The sequence below is a fragment of the Sus scrofa genome, chromosome X, assembly GCF_054392235.1.
Source record: "Sus scrofa isolate SSC_HxYL_T2T_F1_AM1 chromosome X, Sscrofa_HxYL_maternal_Yorkshire_Landrace_v2.0, whole genome shotgun sequence".
NCBI lineage: Eukaryota > Metazoa > Chordata > Mammalia > Artiodactyla > Suidae > Sus > Sus scrofa.
In genome coordinates, this window is record NC_139401.1 from 23,192,348 (window position 1) to 23,213,485 (window position 21,138).

Below are 21,138 nucleotides of genomic sequence, written 5' to 3' on the forward strand. Positions count from 1 at the left end.
CCTGTCCTTGCTATGAGCTCAGGAGAATGTTTTGAAATGACGGTGTGAGAATCCCACCAGATTCTCTCTGGGGGGCTGCAGAGATTTCCCAGTACCGATAATGGTCAAAAAATTAAGCCCTAGTGGTCATAATGTAACCCCAGTTGCCCTATCCTTCTGGTTCTGAAAATGGCATGCCCGGCAAGCCTGAGGGCAGGGTTCTCACGGGCCAAGGACTCACACCATTAGCTTTCCCCCTTTTCTTTGGCAACTTCTCATCAATTCCTTTAGCAAAATTAAAATGTCATTTGGAATCAGATAGTGACATGACAAATGAAGTGGCATTTCTCATTGGCTGAGAAATAACTACAGTTGAGTTCATTAGTATGCCTCATGCCCTCTTTGGGGGCAGCAGAAAAGAAAAGAATTTCCTCTGGAAATCTCAGCTGTGGGGCTGACGGGGGGTGGGGGGGGACATGGGTGGCAAAGAGGGAGCCGGGGTGCCAAGTGCTGCCTTCCCTCCTGGCCTGCAGGCTACGGGCATTGAGACTCAGGCAATAAACACACATTCGCAGCTTTTGTGGAAAAGTGGGGCACTGTGCAGAGATTGAGCATGCTGCGAATTTACCAGCTCCGTTTACTCATCACTGCTGAACACAACAGAGAAGGAGGCTGCCTCCTGAATTCAGTGTTTTAAGATGGCAGCAGAACCTGCCTCTTTAAAATACCCGCAAGGCGATGTGGGTCTGGGATACAGGGCGGCTCCTTGAAGAGTGAGTAAGGACTGGGTGTGAGTAGCTTCCACGGAGGCTTGAGTCAAGATTTAAATTAAGATGTTTTGCTCAGGATTAGTCACATACTTGGGTTTTTCTTTTCTTTTCTTTTCTTTTAAGCTTTTCATTTCAAAAATACAGTGTTTTTTGTTGTAATGGTTTTTTTGGGAGGAAGATAAACATGGATAAGTGTTTATGGGAAACTGAAGGGAGACAGTTAAGATGCTTAAGGTAAGAAAAAAAAAAAAAGATGTCGGGGCTAGAAAAAGGACTACCACTCCTGGTTTTATGACACTATTCAGTACTGCCCAGTGAGCTCCAAGAATGATAACAATGTTGAAAACTTTCTAAAAACTAATTTCTTTCAGTAAAATCCAATTATAATATTTAGAGCTTAAAATTAATTTCTATGTAAAACATTAATATTCAAGACCTCTTAAAATTAATTTCCTAAAAAAATCTATTTCACTATAAGTAAAATGAAAGTAAATACTCCAAACTTCTTAAATTTTATTAAATATAATAAGCCACAGTATTTGAAATTTCTTAAAACTGCTTCGGATACTTTTTACAGAAACTTTAAAATATTGTAAGTAAAAGTCAACCCGTCAACCCCAAAAGGAACACACCAGTACTATCTGGGGTGGGGAGGGATGTAAGCCATGAAAACATGCTGTTAGCAAGGAAGCGTCTTTAAAAGACAAATCCAGAAAGACTAGCACCACAACTCTACAGAGACCCAGCCTCACTGAACTTGAATTTTTCTGAATTCAATTCAGAAAAAGCTGGCACGTGCAGCAAAAAAGATCAAGCGCTGCAGTGCCCAATACACCCTTGTTTGTAATTTGTGAGGAATGTTACATGCATTGATTTGATGGCAGTTTTCCCTGCTGACAGTCAGTAGGCAACCTTTTTGTACGTTTTCAGCTCAAAGAGATCTCAAATTACTTAGTCACAACATGAAAGGAAGCTACGCATTTTAGTAGTGAAGGCCCTTTTGCAATAAATACTTTGCACCATGTAATGGGTGCTTAATAAGCTCGTACAGCCAACAGTGTCTGGATTTAGGATGGTTGCCCTTCTGTATTTCTCAGATAAACTCTTCATTCTCGGAGTGTGATTATAAAATGAAGTATAAGCAAGAGTATGTTCATAAATGTTGCATTTAGGGCCAGTGTTTAATTCTGGTTTTTTGATGACCAATCCTAAAATGCCAATAAATATTTCAAAGGACCAAGAAGAAATGCGGTGCTAAGGGTTTTGCCCTATGAGTTAGTAAACTGTTTGTCCACTTTCTAAATGTGCCTGTCTATAAGATAAAATGGCTGGGCTTAAACTAAGCAGATTTAAGCAAAACTTCTTGATTTTCTATGATATTAATATACTATTGAATTAAACCTTAAAAATAAATGGTCTCCTTTAGAAGAAAAAGAATCTTAGAAAAAGTCTCTTTTTCCTTTCCAGACATTTCTTTGGCCAACGATAGGTCTATAATGTGATAAACATTATAGACTTAAAATTCAACCAACTAAACATTCTCAGTGTGATGCCGGTCGCATAAGGCCAGATCCAGCCAAATGCCAAAATGACAGAAGATTTAGAATGGAAAATTTTAATACCATGTGTGTCAGGCAGTATTAACCTGACAAAATTCCAGAATAGGAAAGAATTTGGATAAACTCTGAGAGTTCACCATAATGGGATGTGACTGGGTGTTTCTAGCAAAGACGATACATGACATCTCTGGCTTAATAAGAATATATCCTACACAGATGAATCATTTTGGCAATGATGTAAGCATAGATACATCAGGATTTAGAGTGTTTTTAATCAGTGTCACGCATATTAGACAACTACACTTCTGCCAAAACCCCTGTCCATATGAGTCACATCAGCTTATTTAGAGCTGAAATTCTTAAAGGTCTACAGTATCATAAATGCTCATTGACATTTTTTAGTTATTATAATTTCAAGAGGAGTTTATTTCATCTGTACCCCTTATGTGGAAAGTAGTAGCCTTTCCTTCCAAACTACATTAATACCAGGTATTGAGGTCCTTGAACTGCCATTTGTAAACATTTGACAGTCATCGTGTTAATCCGTTATGGAATTTCCTTTAAAGGATGAGGATTTACAACGTCGTCCTGCAGTTGGGTATGACTTAAGAAACTGGCATAAGTTTTGTACATGCAGGCTCTCCTTACAGGCTTAATATTGCCATGGCTTTGCTGACCAGACACAAATCGGAAAAGGAATGGAATCTTGGAGAATACAAAAGGGAACAGAAGGAAGGGTTTTTTTCCTTCTTCATATGACAGGTTTGGCGCTTCATGTACATTCTGTATAGCTAAAAGGGGAGAAGTGAAGTTGTAGTGAAAGATATGTGGGATATTAGTTTACATGTGGTTATCTAATTTATAAGGGTTTCTTTGCACTTATCAAGATACAAAGGCTTCAGAGATTTGAGTGAGACAAAAAATACTCCTCAAGAAAAATATTCTTCAAGCCCTTTCAAGTGTTTGAGATGTTGAGGTCAATGTCAGATTTAGGTTCCCTCTTCCTTCGAAATTATCTAGCCAGGCCACTCAAATTCAAGAATGAGAAGGGAAGAATGGATGTGATTAAGTGCCAGGAGGAGACTAAGAACAGGTATGTTTGGCTTCATTCAGGTGTATATTCTAAGATTACGTGTAGTTGGCAGAAACCAGAAGACCAGGTTCAGTTCTCTGAGAAATTGTTCTCATTTGCTGCCACCTGGAATCTGATGCGGTGTGTGGAGCTCAGGCTCATAAAGAGGTAAAAAGTTCTTGCATAAGAAATTTAGTCCTAAATGACAAATTGGAACTCTTATTTATCTTTGCTCTGAACTTAAGCAAACCTGGAAAGTTTTGCTTTCCTAATGAGTATTCTGGTATATTTCTAGTCATGAGAAATGGGGAGGGGGCATCAGCCAGATGATAATAAAGTTCAAACCATACAAAATCGTCAACATCCAACCATTTTTGACCTACAAAATTGGTACAAATATCTGACCCTTTTTAAACTACAAAAGTGGTAATTTCTTATAGTTCAACCTACTACATTATTGTAGAAGTCCATTATTTGCAACAATATGACAATCTACGTGATGGAGTAGAAGTGTTAGAATGCTGTGGAAATATTCTGCTTAGATATCACTTACTAAAAGGTTCAGTAGTTTCTAGAAAAAAAATGATTTATAGGGGTTTTGTTCTTCTCATTTTTGTTTACATCTGATTTGAAATAAGATCGTAGTAATTCCATATACTATTTTCAAAGTTTTCTTCCTGAATATCCTTTTTGCAATGGCCTATGGTCATTGTGGGGCTAATATGCAAATATACTGTGTAATCAAGTTTTGTGGATAGTTGTTACCTTTTCATTCTTATGCTCCATCAGTCATATTACAGTAAGGCGGGGGGGGGGGTTGGCAAGAAATAGGTTTGAGGGGATGGATCAAACATGTTTCATTGTTTTATTCTTAACCCCAAGGGAAGACAAGAGTGGAACTAGGGGCACAGGTACAGGAAGGCAGAGCTCAATTAGACAGAAGAATATCAGGGTGCTCGGCCTTTGACCCAGGTCTCCTGGGTATCCCCTGGGTGGTATAGCCAACTAGTCTAGGGAATAGGGGAGTGGCAGATTCCATGAAGGTTGGGCAGCAGGAAGCAACCTCAGGACACTGAGCTAGTTTAAAAAAAAAAAAAAAAAGACCATAAGGAGAAACACCTAGTTCGTTGTTGCATTTGAATTAGTATCTCAGAAAGTCACTGCTAGGCCAGGTAGCGCTGACCAGATGGGTCTATAGGAGCTCCCGAGGCAAGCAGATTCATAGTTATTGTCAAGGAGACCCTGCATTTCACCTAGGCTACTTCACCAGCCAAGAAGCAAAATGTAGATGGAACCTAAGGGATGGGTTCTAGCAGCTTCTTTGCACTAATTGGTGTAGCGGCACTAACATTTCTCTTTCTCATCAGTAAAATAAATTTCACATCAACCTCCTATTCATTGTGTGTGTGTGTGTGTTTGTGTGTACAAACTGAGTGAATAATATATATCATATTACCTACATTATATATCATAATATATTACATAATATGTATTACATAATTTCATATTATATTTTGTTTATAACATATTATGTACTGATATTGCTTGAATATAAATACTATACATTTCTCTCTATATTATATAGTATATATTCACGCATTTTATATGAAAATATATAAAATCTGTTTGAATAAGATACACCATAGATACACATATTTATGTATTGCATATGCCTTCTATATAAAAAGATACCACACAATCACACAATAACCACAGCATATATTATGGGACACAGGTGTACACACTGATTTTACATAGTGCACCCACACACAGTATCTGAATACCTTATCTTTAAACAAGAAAGAGCTTTTAGCAAAATCATTTCTTAGACTCTTATTTGTAGTTCTTTAGTGAAGGAAAATCGTTTCTCAGATTAAAACCCAACGCTGTGGAGTTCCCGTCATGGCACAGTGGTTAACGAATCCGACTAGGAACCATGAGGTTGCAGGTTCGGTCCCTGCCCTTGCTCAGTGGGTTAAGGATCCAGCGTTGCCGTGAGCTGTGGTGTAGGTTGCAGACGCAGCTCGGATCCTGTGTTGCTGTGGCTCTGGCGTAGGCTGGGGGCTGCAGCTCCGATTAGACCCCTAGCCTGGGAACCTCCATATGCCGTGGGAGCGGCCCAAAGAAATGGCAAAAAGACAAAAAAAAAAAAAAAAAAAAAAAAAAACCAACGCTGTGATTAGAGTTAGCAAAATGTGACAAGCCTCTGGTGGAAAGACTAAGGCGTGTGTATTCGCCCTGATGTACGAATCCATCTTAAGTTAAGCAGAGTACACCTTTCCTCTCACTCTTAACTGTGAGACAAAACAGGCCATGATAAACCAAACAATTCGGCACAGAAAGTAAATGTTTATAACTGGCAAAGTATAAATGTAACCCAATTAATGAACTTCTCCCTGAAAACAGATGTTACTCAACCCAGACATATATACACTTTCAATTTCTTCTCAAAAAAACAAAAATCATGAATTTATGTCAATGTCATCGAAAGAAAAGCTTTTTATAAACACAAGCTACTTAGTGCAGCTCGTCTAAGAATAAAATGTTTTAAGCAGATTTTGCTCATGCGTTCATTACACTCGATGGATTTTCTAGAAGAATGTAGTAACTTTATTCCCATATATGAAATTTGGCATTACCCAGGCATGCTCTAGATGGCTGCGTTGTCTCCTGATAGGAAAGATTTTTGCATTGAAACTGAAAGATCATGCATCCGCAAGCCATCCCACTTCACCTCCTCATCTTCTCAGTTATTCCTTACTTTTAGGAACTCAGGATGAGGAAATCCTGCTAGGATTAAAGGATTAAAATGTGAGGAGCGCCCGAAGGCATTAGCCTCTGTGCTGGGGCCCTGTATGCCGGGGAAGGCAGTCTTACAACATCCAAACGTACAGAGTAGATCAGTGTGCCTGTGATACTCATTGACAAAAAGATAAACAAACCACCCAGCCTGCCTCTGATAGCAAAACCATTCCATACATTGAAAAATATAATCGACTTTATGAACAACTTTCCAGAAGTGCATCTACTAGGTAAAGTTAGGTTAACTCAAAACTATTCATCTATGGATTCCTACATTAGTGCAGTGTAAACAACCCTGAAGGCTTTGGTCAGGTCCCAGGAAACAGTCTGGGTGAGAGTGAGATTTAATCTGTGAGTGTTCCTGAGACTCAGCCTAAGTGACTGGAGGATTAGCCAGTTGAGGGAGGTTTTTCCACCATTAGTGTTATTTATCGTCTGGGCTGCCTTTTCTCTTCATTGGCTCCAAAGTCTGAAAGTTAAGTGAACATAAAGATATAAAATTCTTTGGAAAAGAAGAAAAATTATTAGCCTGAATCCTTTCATATTTGATTTTTTTAGCTGACGAGCCCAAAGTCTACTGCCAATAAAATTTAAATTGCATTCCTGGTACAAACTGTGTCTGAACATTGGTGAGGAGCTCTACTGTCCTTACCCCAGGGCCTGGCTAAAAGCTCGTGCTGCAGTCACTCATGAATAATGAGAACTTGGACTTGTGTGTGTGTGTGTTGACACATACTGGGATGCGTGTGTTCTTATGCATGTAACTCTACGGCTCTGCAATGAGCCCAAACAGAAACAAACATCTTGGATGTGCTTTTAAAAGACACGTGAATACTCTAAAAGCTTCTTTTTCTTCAGAATCTGATTGAATCCATGTATGTTGTTTAACAGTTCCCTCTGGCAACTCTTCAGCTTTACATACGGGGACTGTAAGAGAGGGACCGCCCTGGGAGGTCACTTGGTTCCCGGCACGCTCACTATGACGCAGTCTTTTACTTTCAGGCATCGGGCTGCCCCAGGTCTTGGCCCTGCCCCTCCGATGATGAGCCCTATTACCTGCAGGGCCCTGGCCACGGAGGGCCAAGTCTGGTGATGCTAAAGAAAGGAGGCAGCTGATGAGAGAGAAAAGTAGAGAGGAGCTGAACCTACCAAAATCTCTCTTCTCTGCCTTGCCTTGGTTTTCATTGGCCCAGTTTCTGCAATGGATATAAAAAGCAAGACCAGGGCTGGCTGGAGGAAAAACTGTGAAGGAGTGAGTCTCTGGGAACTCCTCCTACCTAGGATTTCCTCTGCCCTCCCTCCCCGTCCCCATGCCCTGTCCATTCCCCAGACCTAAAGGAGCTGCTTCAGTAGACAGACTCTTCCTGAGGGGGCTGCAGTGAAAAGAATACTCTTGAAGGCCAAACCAAAGGGAATTCAGCTGTGATTGTGGGCAGAGCAGACATTCTTTGGGGGGGGGGGGAGGACAGGGCTTTCCTCATGTCCTAGAGATCTTAGAACATGTCTCCCCTCGGGTCCAGGCCAGGACCCAGGGGCCTCATGGATCAACTGTCCTTGAAGGTAACAGACCAACCTCTTCAACATAAATACCCAGCTGTGAATCAGGTCTGGTGCCAGGCAGGCACTCCAGGCTGCACACCCCGGGAAGGCAGGTGCAGCTATGGAGGCGCTCATCCCTCCCTTGACTGACAGCAGTAAGCAGGCCCAGGTACGGTGTCGGCAGTCGTCCTTGAAACCCAGAGAGCCCCTGGAAGGCAGTGCACAACTGCAATGTGGAGTTTATGGTGGAGGCAGCTGATAGGGAGGTGTGGCTTGAGAAACAAGAAGCTGGCCTTTCAGGAATAACGGCGGGGGCCATTGCAGGCAAGGCCTACAGTGACTAGCAACAAACACTGAGTGACCAGGTAAAACAGAGTCTTTCTCAAAGCCTCTTCTTCTGGCCTCTGTGTGTGTCTGCCTGCACTCCCGTGGCAAGAAGAATGAAGGAGAAGCAGAGTTTCCAAAAGCCCCTGTGAATAAAATTAGAAAACTTTGTGGAACTGCATCCAGGGTCAAGAACAGGTGATGTGCAAAAAGAGTCAGGACTCAATAAAAATCATCAAATTCCAGAAGACAAGCCATTTAAAGTGTGGCAACAGAACTCAAGAGACAAGCTAACAGCCTACTCCCACCTTTCCTTGAGTTTGATCATTTTCATTCTGGACCCTCAAGCTTGACCCTTTCTACCTAAGAGCTCTGGTAATTCAAATCCCTCTTCTCAATTAGTTTCTAAGATTATGCAACAGCAGGGTAAGAAATGGCTTCTTACTGTATTTTCCAACAAGAGTCAGGGGCAGAGCCTGTCATTATAAAATATCATATCAATTTTGTCAAAGGACTACAAAGCAGACTTAATTTAAATCCTACTATATGACTGATTCTAACCCTGCTCTATGTATCTTTATTTTCTTACCATATTCAATGACTAAGTACTAAAGCCCTGTTTTAAAAGTTTTGTGTTTCCATTGCTGTGACTGTGGCATAGGCCGGCAGCTGTAGCTCCAATTAGACCCCTACCCTGGGAACCTCCATATGCTGTGGGTGTGGCCCTCAAAAGCAAATAAAATAGAAGTTTCGTGTTTCTATCAAGAAAACACTATTATACAATTCCATTGCTCTTTTCAGTGAAATTCTGAAGTACGTCTTGCCCACCAAAACTTATTCTACATGGCCACAGATGAAATGGTCAGTATTGTTTCTGTAAGGTCCAGATGCCTCAGAGGGACATTTTTGCCCTCATTTCAAGGAATCAATCACTTTTAATCAAAGGTCGGTTGGTCCTTCCTAAGAACACAGTGGAAACAGACTTAATAAATAGTTTTCCCTCATAAGAGTAGATGTTAACTTTCTAAAACCTAATTAACAACAGTCTGCCAGTCAACAAGTGTGCTTTTTACTTCATGTCTGGGGAGTTTAGGTGCCTCCAATTTAATAGGGGCCATGGTACTAGTTATCAAATTGACAGTCTTGACCTCTAGAAGTAGCTGTAAAACGATGCCTACTAAATTGAGATGAATGCCAAATCCCTCTGAGGAAACAGGCCTATATCATGACTATGAAATGGGCATTCGGGTTGGAGGCCAAGACTTCACAATAAGTATATAAATACCAGCCCGTGCATGAGGGAAGACAAGCGCTCAGTTATTGTACACACAAGGTAACAGTGACTCACTTCACTCAGCATTGTGCTTGGCTGGATATTTTAAATTCCTTTCTAAAAACAAGACTATCGTACCACAGGGTAAAGATTTTATTATCCTCAATAATGGGGTTGAATATATCAAGGTGTAGAAGCAGAAAATGAGATCTGCTGATTGCAGTGCCAAGACAGGGGTGACTGAAAGCCACAACAGATCACTTTGGGGTGGGGGTGGGGAGCAGATTTCAATGTTGCAGTGGCCTGGAGACCCAGGGAGGCCCGTCTAGGAAGTGTCTGGCTCCAACCAGGAGAGGTGGGAGAAGTTAAACTAGATGTGGTCTCAGACAGTAAAATAAAGTCAAAACAGGGCACTTACTGTACCTCTGCCATTCCAGGGTTACAGAAATACTAACCAAGCAGGCAAAGGCACTAAGTAGTTCAAGAGAGAGATTGCTGATCTGGCCCTGTCCCTCAGAGGCCACTGCCAAACAGTGCAAAGATGCCAGCAGAGTCACTGCCTTCTTGATACGTCATCTATGAACAAGCAAAACTGGTCAAAACATATCCCTGGAGACAAAAGACATAAATCCTGAACCTGAATTTTAGTTGTTATCCATTGCAGGGAAAATTCATGTGAATCCTGTTCCTTCTTCCACCCTTCCCGTTCACTCGAACTTGTCCCTACTTATTTTGCTTCCTTCTGTTTCTCAGATTTATTGCTTCCTGCGTTGATACTTGGGGAAGAGGGAAAAAAGAGGGTGTGATTTAGGTTTCCGTCAAGGCTCAAATGAAATACAGTGCTTCATTTTCCCTAAAGCCTTCCACTTGGCCAAACTTAACGAAGTGATGGCACGTTAACTGGGAACCCTCTGCCCATGCCTTGCTCTGTGCTGACCCCCAACCAGACTTGTGGGGATGACAGGCAAAATGATGAGTGGCCAGGCATCTTCTCTGGAGTGTTCCACAAACCAAGGCAAACCAATACTCTGCAAACTGCACCAACAACCCTAAGCTATCAATGCGTATAATCCTCAGGAGACAGAGGCACATGTCTTCTCAGATTCCTATGGGCAAAAGGCTGCCCCGCTTCCTTAAGCCAGAAGGAAGCATGAAGAGCTTAACGCCTCTATCTGCCCTCTATCCATTAACATTTATGATTCACCCAAACAGGAGTCTCTCTCTCCGCAGGAGAAGTCATTGACATTTACCTGTCACCTGTCACCACTGGGACGGGTTATGTTTCCTTGGACCCAGGAGTTCCCCGGGACCAAGGTGGTTCTCCCCGCTACAGAGAGGAGTCTTTTAAACTTTTGATCTGGTCTTTTTCTGCCCCCTCAGGTCATGGATTATATGGGACTTTTGAAATGTTGTCGTCCTGGAGGAAAACTAGAGAAGACCAACACGTTAAAGAGAGAACTGCAGCGGTCTATGCAGACTCCATGCTCTCCTTTTCTCTCACCACTGCCATGTACCTGGTCACCTTCGGCATCGGGGCCAGCCCTTTCACGAACATTGAGGCAGCCAGGATTTTCTGCTGCAATTCCTGTATCGCAATCTTCTTCAACTACCTCTATGTACTCTCGTTTTATGGTTCCAGCCTGGTGTTCACTGGCTACATAGAAAACAATTACCAGCATAGCATCTTCTGTAGGAAAGTCCCAAAGCCTGAGGCACTGCAGGAGAAGCCGGCATGGTACAGGTTTCTCCTGACAGCCAGGTTCAGCGAGGACACGACCGACGGTGAGGAAGCGAACACTTACGAGAGTCACCTATTGGTATGTTTCCTCAAACGCTATTACTGTGACTGGATAACCAACACCTATGTCAAGCCTTTTGTAGTTCTCTTTTACCTTATTTATATTTCCTTTGCCTTAATGGGCTATCTGCAGGTCAGTGAAGGGTCAGACCTTAGTAACATCGTAGCGACGGCGACGCAAACCATTGAGTACACTACTGCCCAGCAAAAGTACTTTAGCAATTACAGTCCAGTGATTGGGTTTTACATATACGAGTCTATAGAATACTGGAACACCAGTGTCCAAGAAGATGTGCTAGAATATACCAAGGGGTTTGTGCGAATATCCTGGTTTGAGAGCTATTTAAATTATCTTCGGAAACTCAATGTGTCCACTGGCTTGTCTAAGAAAAATTTCACAGACATGTTGAGAAATTCCTTCCTGAAAGCCCCCCAATTTTCACATTTTCAAGAGGACATCATCTTCTCTAAAAAGTACAATGATGAGGTTGATGTAGTGGCCTCCAGAATGTTTTTGGTGGCCAAGACCATGGAAACGAACAGAGAAGAACTCTATGATCTCCTGGAGACCCTGAGGAGACTTTCTGTCACCTCCAAGGTGAAGTTCATTGTCTTTAACCCGTCCTTCGTGTACATGGATCGATATGCCTCCTCTCTGGGAGCCCCCCTGCACAACTCCTGCATCAGTGCTTTGTTCCTGCTCTTTTTCTCGGCATTCCTGGTGGCAGATGCTCTGATTAATGTCTGGCTCACTCTAACGGTTGTGTCCGTGGAGTTTGGAGTTATAGGTTTCATGACATTATGGAAAGTAGAACTCGACTGCATTTCTGTGCTATGCTTAATTTATGGAATTAACTATACAATTGACAACTGTGCTCCACTCTTATCCACCTTCGTCCTGGGCAAGGATTTCACAAGAACTAAGTGGGTAAAAAATGCCCTGGAAGTGCATGGGGTAGCTATTTTACAGAGTTACCTCTGCTATCTTGTTGGTCTGATTCCTCTTGCAGCTGTGCCTTCAAATCTGACCTGTACACTGTTCAGGTGCTTGTTTTTAATAGCATTTGTCACCTTCTTTCACTGCTTTGCCATTTTACCTGTGATACTGACTTTCCTGCCACCCTCTAAGAAAAAAAGGAAAGAGAAGAAAAATCCTGAAAATCGGGAGGAAATTGAGTGTGTAGAAATGGTGGATATTGATAGTACCCGAGTGGTTGACCAAATTACAACAGTGTGATAGTGTCTGCTTGTTATACTTTCACCCTAGGTCTTATCAAGAGCAAAGAGATGATGTTAACGGAAACACCTTTAAAGTTATTCTTGGGTTTGTAAGGATAAGAAATAGGCAATGCCAAAAAAAGTAAAGGACAAGGCAGGGAAATGGGCACTGCGTATTTTCAATCTTTAAAATAAAAGGCTGTCATCAGAGAAAATCTAAAGACACATGAGACACACACAGACACAGATACATACACAGACACACACATGAGGAGACTCATAGTCTCTCAAACTAAGATCAAGTAAGAGGAAGCTTATTAGCAAGCAGAATCCTCTTATTCACACTGCAGATGTTGCTGGTTTGGTGACAAAAACCTCTGATTGAAAGGTCAGTTGCCAAGGCAGAAATAGCTTTGTGCATTATTCAAACAATAAGGCTTCCAGAACTTCTGCAGAGCAGTAGCTCCAAGGAGGGTCTGTGGTTTAAGGTCTTAGCCATCTCATCCAGCACCCCAGGGAGATGCTTGTGAAGTTCTGGCCAGCAAAAGCAAGCCAGCATCTCAGAAGCAGGCACATAGTTGGAGTAGCCATCACCTGGACTGAAACTGAGTCACCTCTGAACTCATCCACATAAAGCAGTTTTGTTGTCTGGAATGAACTTAGCACATCCACCACCACCCCCATCAACACATTTTTAACATTTGAATAGTTTGGTTAATGTACCTTTAAACCAATGACAGCTCCAGTGCTGCAGAGTTAAGGCGATTCTTTTTTGGACTTTCTGGTTGCTTGTCACCAAATGAATCTGCTTTATTAGTTAACAGCTCTTGGCAGGAGGTTCTGAGTACCCCAAACCACAGAGCCAAACCCAAATACCTGGCATGATGGAAGAAAAGCAGGTGTCTACTTGAACCCAGAGACAGTATTTCCATTTTAACACGGAAAAAAATGGCCAGTTGGTACAGCTGTTTGTGGTTTGGCCCTACGTGCACTTTTTGTGTGGATGCCCAGAAACAACATCTGCCCACGCATAGCCGAGGAAGGAGAAATAAACACTGACATGGTTATTTGCCCAGCTTCCCACTTGTAGTGCCAGTCTGCCTCCGCTTAGGAGACATGCTTACCCAGACACACAGAGGAGAAAAGAAAGTCCTTTCTGAGTCCTGAAACTGAGAACTTCAGGCAGGCAGATAAAGGGCTGAAAGTGAGATAATTGGAAATGAGAGGAAGATATAATCACCAATATAAATCTATCAATGATGACAGTCAAGCTTTCCTGCTCAACTGGCTGCACTTCCATCTTCCTGGTCCCCCACACCGTCGTTGGCGCCCCTCTACTTCGCTGCACGGCCCTTCTGCACATTATCGAGCCTAGATGTTTATACTGTTGACTTGCAGTATCTACAGGATCTAAACAGAAGTGGTTTGATATGAAGAGGCTGTGTATGTTGCCCCAGACCCCTGCATTCCTTTATAAAGATGAAGCTAAAACCTGGTCACACTTGAGGCAAATGTCTACAGTATTTTTCCCTTTTAGAGGCGTAGCTTATTTAGACAGCTATAGTGGTAAGCATTTCCCCAAAGGACCCTACCTTTGCAAACCTTAGCGGACGTACTGTGCAACTTCCCCATCCCCTGCAGAGGAGGAAACTGAGACCTAGGAGAACAAAGCGACTCACCCAAGGTCACACCACTGGAGGGTTTCCATCATTTTAGCATGCCTAAGACAGGGCAGGCCAATTTTAGATTTTCTCATAAGAGGGCTATTACTCCCTTCAAAGTTCATTTCCAAGGAAGAAACATAAGGACTTATTGGCCACAAGGCAGACTTTTTTTTTAACGTCTGGGTAATGTTTGGGATTTAGGTTTACCACTGTCTTTCCAAACAGCAAAAATGCCCAAATGATTCAGATGTAACCACACCAAGTGCAAACCTGTGCTTTCTATTTCATGTACTGTTGTTCACAGAGTTCTAAATATATGTGCAGGAGATCATAGCTAGTGCATTACACACTTGTTCAGTCTCTCCTGCAAACACACTAAGTGATCATACCAACGTGTTACGCACTCAACTAGAAGATAATGAGCTTTAATCTAAGGACAAATGCAATCCTCGAAAAAGGGCAAGTTCACATAATAGATCTGCGATCAATTCTCTCTCCAAGGGGCCTGCAACTAGGCTATTATTTATAAAACAGCTGAAGAGGGGATTGGTTTTATTCTTAAATCATATGTTGCTAAGTCATTTTCTGAAGAGTGTGTTCTAAATCAGCCATTGATTTAGTGCCACGTGGAGCACCTCGGGTTACAATGACTCCACAAAACTGATACAACACGCACACCAATTAAGTGGATTTTGTTGAGAATTTAACCGTTCAGTTTGGTCAACCAGAATGACTTACTGTGGAACTTTGTTTTATGACAGATAGTAGTTTTCCAACTTGACTGAGTCTCTGTATACCTTGAGATATTGTATTTTTAAATGAAGGGCGTTTTCAAACTTGTCAACTTCTCTTTTCAGCACTTGAAATCAAAGCTTATGGAATTCTGACTGTGGAATGAATGAATTTTTTTACCGGGGAACTCTGCATGCCAAGATTTACTACTTATTATTTATTGTTAGTTCAGTGTTATTTATTTGTTAATATTGATATTAATAATTGCTCTGATAGCAATGGTTTAGCCCCACCATGGAGAAGACATTTTAGAAATAATTCAGACTCACACTCCCAGAAAATTTAAGTCTTTACTTCATGAAGTTTTACTTTTCCAATTGCTATAAAGAGGGAAAGAACAATCCTAGCAAACACTTGCAAAAGTTTTATTTTTCATTTAATTCCAACCAAGGCATTAATGTTCACTTTACCAAAGAAGCTTATTTGGTTGGTTTTGAGTTGGTGTTTGTTGTTTGTTTACCAAAGAAAATATTCCATTCATCAGAAATATTCCTCCTGGTCAACTAAAATAACTAAACTGTGATACTTGGGCTTTCTTGGCCATTAATAAGAAAAAAAGAAAAGTCAGGGTAATATTCTCTCATTGAGCAAAACTCAGCAGAAGGTGTGAATTCACAAGAAACTTGGGGTATGAAAGAAAGAAAATGATACTTGAAATAGGGCATTATTGTTAAGTCCTATAGCAATGGTCCAAGAAATAGCATGAGGGCTCCTCAGGCTAAAAGGAGTACATTTGTTCCACAGAAAAATATACGATAAACACTGACAAAACTCCTTCTCCATTGTTCCAGCTGATAAGTTTCATTTGGGGTGAGAGGGTTATGTTTTAGGGTTTTGTTTTGCTTTAGTTTGATTTGTGATGTTTGTGTTTGTTTTGCTCCCACCTTGCCTACAATTTTTAGCCCCTCAATTTTCCAGCAAAAGTAAGACAACCAAATGCCATCGTCCATGGCTACAGTTATTTGCACAATATGCTGCTCTGAATAAGGCCCTTGATAACCCTTTTATTTTCACTAACCACCAGGCAATTGTTCTAAGTGGCGTTCTGGGACCATGACATCACTGTCCTCCAGCCCCAGCAATGGAGCTTGGCTGTGTCTATCTCAAGAACAGGTGGGCTGGGTAGCCGCCTTGGGGGTGTGGCATGAGGCAGAGCCTCTTGGACACAAATGATATCCTCCTCATGATGGCTTTTTATTCCTTCGGATCCTATTAAAGTAGCCCTGCAGCTTATAGTAGTGTTTGATCTCTGTGAATCTCTGTTTTCTCATCTGTAAAATGGGGATACTAACAGTAACAATCTTTAAATTCAGCAAATACTTTACTGAGTGCCTAATATCGCCCGGATACTGTTCTGGAAACTGGGGATGGCAGTGAACAAAGCAGAAAAAAAAAAATCTGCCCTCGGAGAGCCTATATGCAAGTCATGCTGCAGATTTACTCTAAGAATTGAATGAGAAGATGTTCAGAAAGCACTTGTGGTGAAGCCTGGAGTAGAGAAGGAACTCAAGACATTATTATTTGTAATCTGTCCATCCCACACAGTAGCCCTAGAGCTCAGGATGTATGCTGCAAAGAAGTGCTTTTCTGCAGATTTGGGCCCAGAATTAGGGCTATATAAAGATGCAATGAATTGTCCTGGTCATTTCAGGACATTCAGAATTTGGCTGGATCACCACTTAGTAGGCTGAGTGTAAAGGGGGACACAAGTGCTAGATGGTGGAGTTGGACTGTAATCCTCAAGAGAAAGGGCTACAGGCACTTGGCGATGGGGCGGGGAGGGGAGGGCGCTTATTTAAGTACTTATGGCTGCCTTGTCTGAAGTCATCTGAACATCCCTCCTGGGTCATTTGCTTTTAAGTTTGTGCTACACAAAAAGTGGCAGGTATCTGAAGACCAAGTTCCTGTTTTTTAAAGCATGGGAAAACTGCAACATGAAGGAAAATATTACATTCGTACTACCGGATTCTCTGGCAAAGAAATGAGAATGGCTTCAGCCAACACATTGCAGAGTTCCTCCCCGTGGTGGTTACAACTGTTTATTTCTGTTTCATGCCAGTCCAGGAGAAAGCAAAGAGGAAAGTGAATGAGCTACGATCCATTCACCTGAATAGGCAGTGTCAGGATGTCCTCCCCAGCCCGCCTCTCACCTGCCCCCCTTCTGCCCAGGTGATCTGTTTGAAGTCCCCTTTGATATCTGTGAGGGTGCCATGCAAGGAAGAGGAAGTGAGGTGAGCACAGAGCTATGGCCTCTGTATAGATTTTCACGTTCGCTTAAAATAAGCACGGCAAAGGTTTGGAGGAGCCTACCTGGGGAAAGAAGGCTTCTTTTCAAAGTACAAAGAAAGTGATGTGCACCGAGGAGGCAGCCCCCAGAGGGACACTGGTGGAAGGAATGGTGTTCCTGCGGAAAGGGCCAGCCTCTTGTCCCTCCCAAATGGTGACACCAGATGAATCTAGATAGAATTACGCTTACCCTCTTCTTTTTCACTTAAGAAAACTGAAACCTAGAGAAGTAAAATTACATGCACAGGGCTAGCCAGAAGCAGACATAGGACTACGAAGTCTCCTAGTTCCTAGCTCCAATCCTTTCTCCATTCTGACACTTGACTGCCAAATTTTATGTATCTAAATTACGGGGTCCTAACCTGGGGACCATGAATGAGTTGGTGGGAGGGCAGGACTCTGAACTCCCTAAAATTAAATTATATGCTAAAACGTGTGTATGTGTTCAACATGTGCATTTTCCTAAGGAGAGTTCATAGTTGTCATCAGATGCCAAAAGAGGTCCGTGACCCAAAAAGGGTGAAGAACCACTATCCTAAGTTAATAAAGACTTCATTGGGAGTGTGACCCTGGTGTCCTCATTTTGGCTAATGGGCAATCAAGAATGTCTCAACTGTCTTTTCTCCAAGGAGCCAAAAATGCTTCCTAAGTATTGGTCTCTTCATGCCCAGCCAAGTGCCTACCTGCATTCCTTTATTCCTCATTCATGCATTTGTTTATTTAATATGCGAACATGTTTTCATTGTCCAATTTATGTTCTAGCACCAGTTAAACACACTCTCCAGGGCAAAACTGGGAAAAGGACCCCTCTGCATCATACTCTTACTGGCAGAAAGAAAACCAGAATGCTACCACATCCTCACTGTTGCAGCAAAGTACACAGAGCCTCAAAATTACAGCAACCACTCCCCACACACATACACACGCAGAGGGGGCAGCCAGCAAAGGTGACATGTGGATGGGGGCCTGTTAAAGAATATAGATACAGGCTGGTGGCAGCAGCATACCACATCCTTGGAAGGGGTGCTTTCAGGTGATCCCCATTCAAGAGAGAGAGAATGTGTCTCATTCATCTTGGTAATATTTGTAGTGGGCAAACAGGAAATCATGGCCATGGAAATAATGGTTACATTTAAGGAGAGGTGTGTCTTAGACACAGGTATGCAAATTGAAGCCCCATTCTCTTGACTCCTAGCCACAAGCAAGAATGTACATGGATGGAGAAGCTGGGGAATAGATGACTTTCTTTGTACCTGTTGGTTGTGCTGCTTCCGGCATAACTTTGGGCATCAGGAACTGCACCTGGGCAGTCCTGTGGACAAGGTTGGGGAAATCACTGCTTACTCCTCCCTCAAATACAAAGGAGGCACTGCTAACAGTACCATTTACATAGTCCTCTGCCCAGCCATGACAGAGGAAGCCTTCTGTTGAGATGGAGGATTATTAGCCCCACTTTGTAGCATCTGACAACAAAGTTTTAAGATTTTGTTCACTGAGATCTATAAAGTGCATTGTTTTATTCCTAGAAAATGGCAAAGACTCGGCCCATTTCCATTACTCATTACAGGTTCATACTGAGGAAAACCCACATGATTCTCTTTGGCAAAACGATGGACTTATTTTCCAGGGTGAACCTTCAACAAGTCTGGCTCAGACTTGTAGATCTTTATTCTTTAAATAACATTCTGCCAAAACTGCCTTTGCCCCCTGTCCAGAATCACCAAGACAAATTTCATGATGCCTCCCAGTGCCATGAGTGACTGGCCAAACTTGGTAAGGACCATTAGCTCTGCTTCACACACACACACACACACACACACACACACATAGTGCACATACACTCAACACATCTGTAATACACATGCACACATAAACATATACATACAAGCACACACACACACATGCACACTGCCTTTTACAACATACCTGACACAGCTGAAGCACATTAAAATGCCTTAGCAGGCCCAGCCCTGTGGCTTTGTGGAGTTTGGCAAATCAAAGGCTTCAGCTATCTGTAGGGAACCATAAAAAGTATTATCTACCCCTTTTATATGTCCCCTGTGCATGAGCACATCTGAGGCTAGCCAAATAGTATATTTTAAGAAAAAGAAACCCAAGGAAGTGAATATTTCTTGGAATTTATGAAGTGCTAACTAAGTTTTATAGTCAGAAACTGTATTTGATGGAATTTTTCTAAGTCATAGGTGAGAACAGCAGAAACCCAAAACCAGAGATCTCTCCAAAAGTCTAAAATTGTGGAAATTTATCTGGAATTTTTGCTCTGTGATTCAGACAAGAAAAAAGAAGTGGAGAGGAAGGAAGAAGAATCTATGGGGTGGTCACTTCATTTTGCCAACTCTCAGTCTTAGGAAGCAGTGGGCCTTTTCCATTAATCCCTAGCACTAGTTTGATGGGAAATCCAGTACCTTCCACCCTCAAGGAAAGAAGGTACCAAGCAGGAAAACCTGGTGATAAGGAACACCAGTTTGGGAGAAAAGTCACACAAGTAACTGAAAGAACTATCCAAGACCAGAGACTTACAATGCACACACATGCATGCACACACACACACAAATACACACACAGGGAGTGGACACTCAGAGAAGCTGGAGAGAGGAGCCCTAGTTCAGTTCCTAAGATTTAGACAGATTATGGCAGAAAAAAAAGTAATTATTGAGAAGGTGAAATGGATCAAATTTCTGTGGAATGAATAAAAATATGAGCTGAGAACAATACAGTTGTTCAGGAATCTCTATAAGATAAAAATACAGGCCTGAATCTATACTTTTCTCAAAGTACAAAGACCCCCACATTTTCTTTTGAATTCTCAACCCTTACTCCTCCTCAGTAACTTGGTGAGAACACACTCAGGTTCTATTTCTGTTGTCTATGACTCCATAATTTAACCACCCATGGTTGAGTACTCACACTCCAGCTTAGAAGCTATGAGCAGAACTGTTGAACACCAGGCCCAAACAAGGAAAGTTTCAGCTTGGGTTTAATAATTTCTTGGCCAAATTTCTCTCATTCCTCTAAATGTGCAAATGTTTCAAAGCTATAAAAAGTGTATCTAGATAGCCAATGCACTTCTTTTTTTTTTTAACATCAAAGGGTAACCCCTGCCAACAATTATTAACAAAGAAACAGTCATGACAGCAAAAATGTTCCCTTAGCAGTTCAATTTCAGGGGGCGACAAAAGGGGAAGAGGGTCTATCAAACATTTAGTGATGTTGGAAAAGACCCTCACCCTAGACATTAAAAGGTTTACATACCAAAATGTGGTCCCTCTATTACTGTCATCGCTAATGAAAGAAGTTCCTGAAATCACATAATATTCTTTAAAGTTTGGGACTAAATCACAGTATTTTTTTTTTTTTTTGCTTTTTGCTTTTTAGGGCCACACCTGTGGCATATGGAAGTTCCCAGGCTAGGGATCAAACTAGAGCTACAGCTGCCAGCCTACAGCACAGCCACAGCAACTCAGGATCCAAGCCAAGTCTGTGACCTACACCACAGCTCAGGGCAAGGCTGGATCCCTAACCCACTGAGCGAGGCAAGGGATCAAACCCACATCCTCATGGATACTGGTTGGGTTCATAACCCACTGAGCCACAACAGGAATTCCCCCACAATGAATTTTTAAGTTGTATCCATGGCAATTGATCAGAAGATTACATCTTGTTAATCAGATTAACAACTAAATGCAGCATTCAGAAGTCTTATCTTTTTCTCTAACAGAGACCCCAGTGTTACGTTGAGTTTCCCACTAACTTACTTTGGTTTCTTCACAATAGGAAAGAAGGCAATTCTGGGAGCAATCATTTTTAAACCAAAAAGGAATATTCAAATCCTAGAGCATATAATTAGTCCAACTTGGTCAGATTTGAGATAGATAAGCATCAAACCCTTACTGGGAAAAATACCACAGTTGCACTCCAAGCTGGATAAAGTGTGAGTCACACCACTTTGATGCATGGCGGGCAACACCTGCTCAGGTGGAATTAATTGAAAACTTGCCCAGAAAAATTTCCCATGAAGGGTTAAAACACTTGCCTCTCAAG

At 41.9% G+C, this 21,138-nt stretch overlaps 1 protein-coding gene across 2 annotated transcripts in view; it reads left to right on the forward strand.

Moving 5' to 3' along the window:
* PTCHD1 (patched domain containing 1) overlaps positions 1-16,023 on the forward strand; it is a 55,243-nt gene extending 39,220 nt beyond the window's left edge. For both annotated transcript variants that reach the window (XM_085008753.1, XM_021080574.2), the window contains one exon: positions 10,699-16,023. In XM_085008753.1, coding sequence (XP_084864879.1) covers positions 10,699-12,353 — 1,655 coding nt within the window. In that variant the 3' untranslated portion in view covers positions 12,354-16,023. The remainder of the gene's footprint in view (positions 1-10,698) is intronic.
* The last annotated feature ends 5,115 nt before the right edge of the window (positions 16,024-21,138 follow it).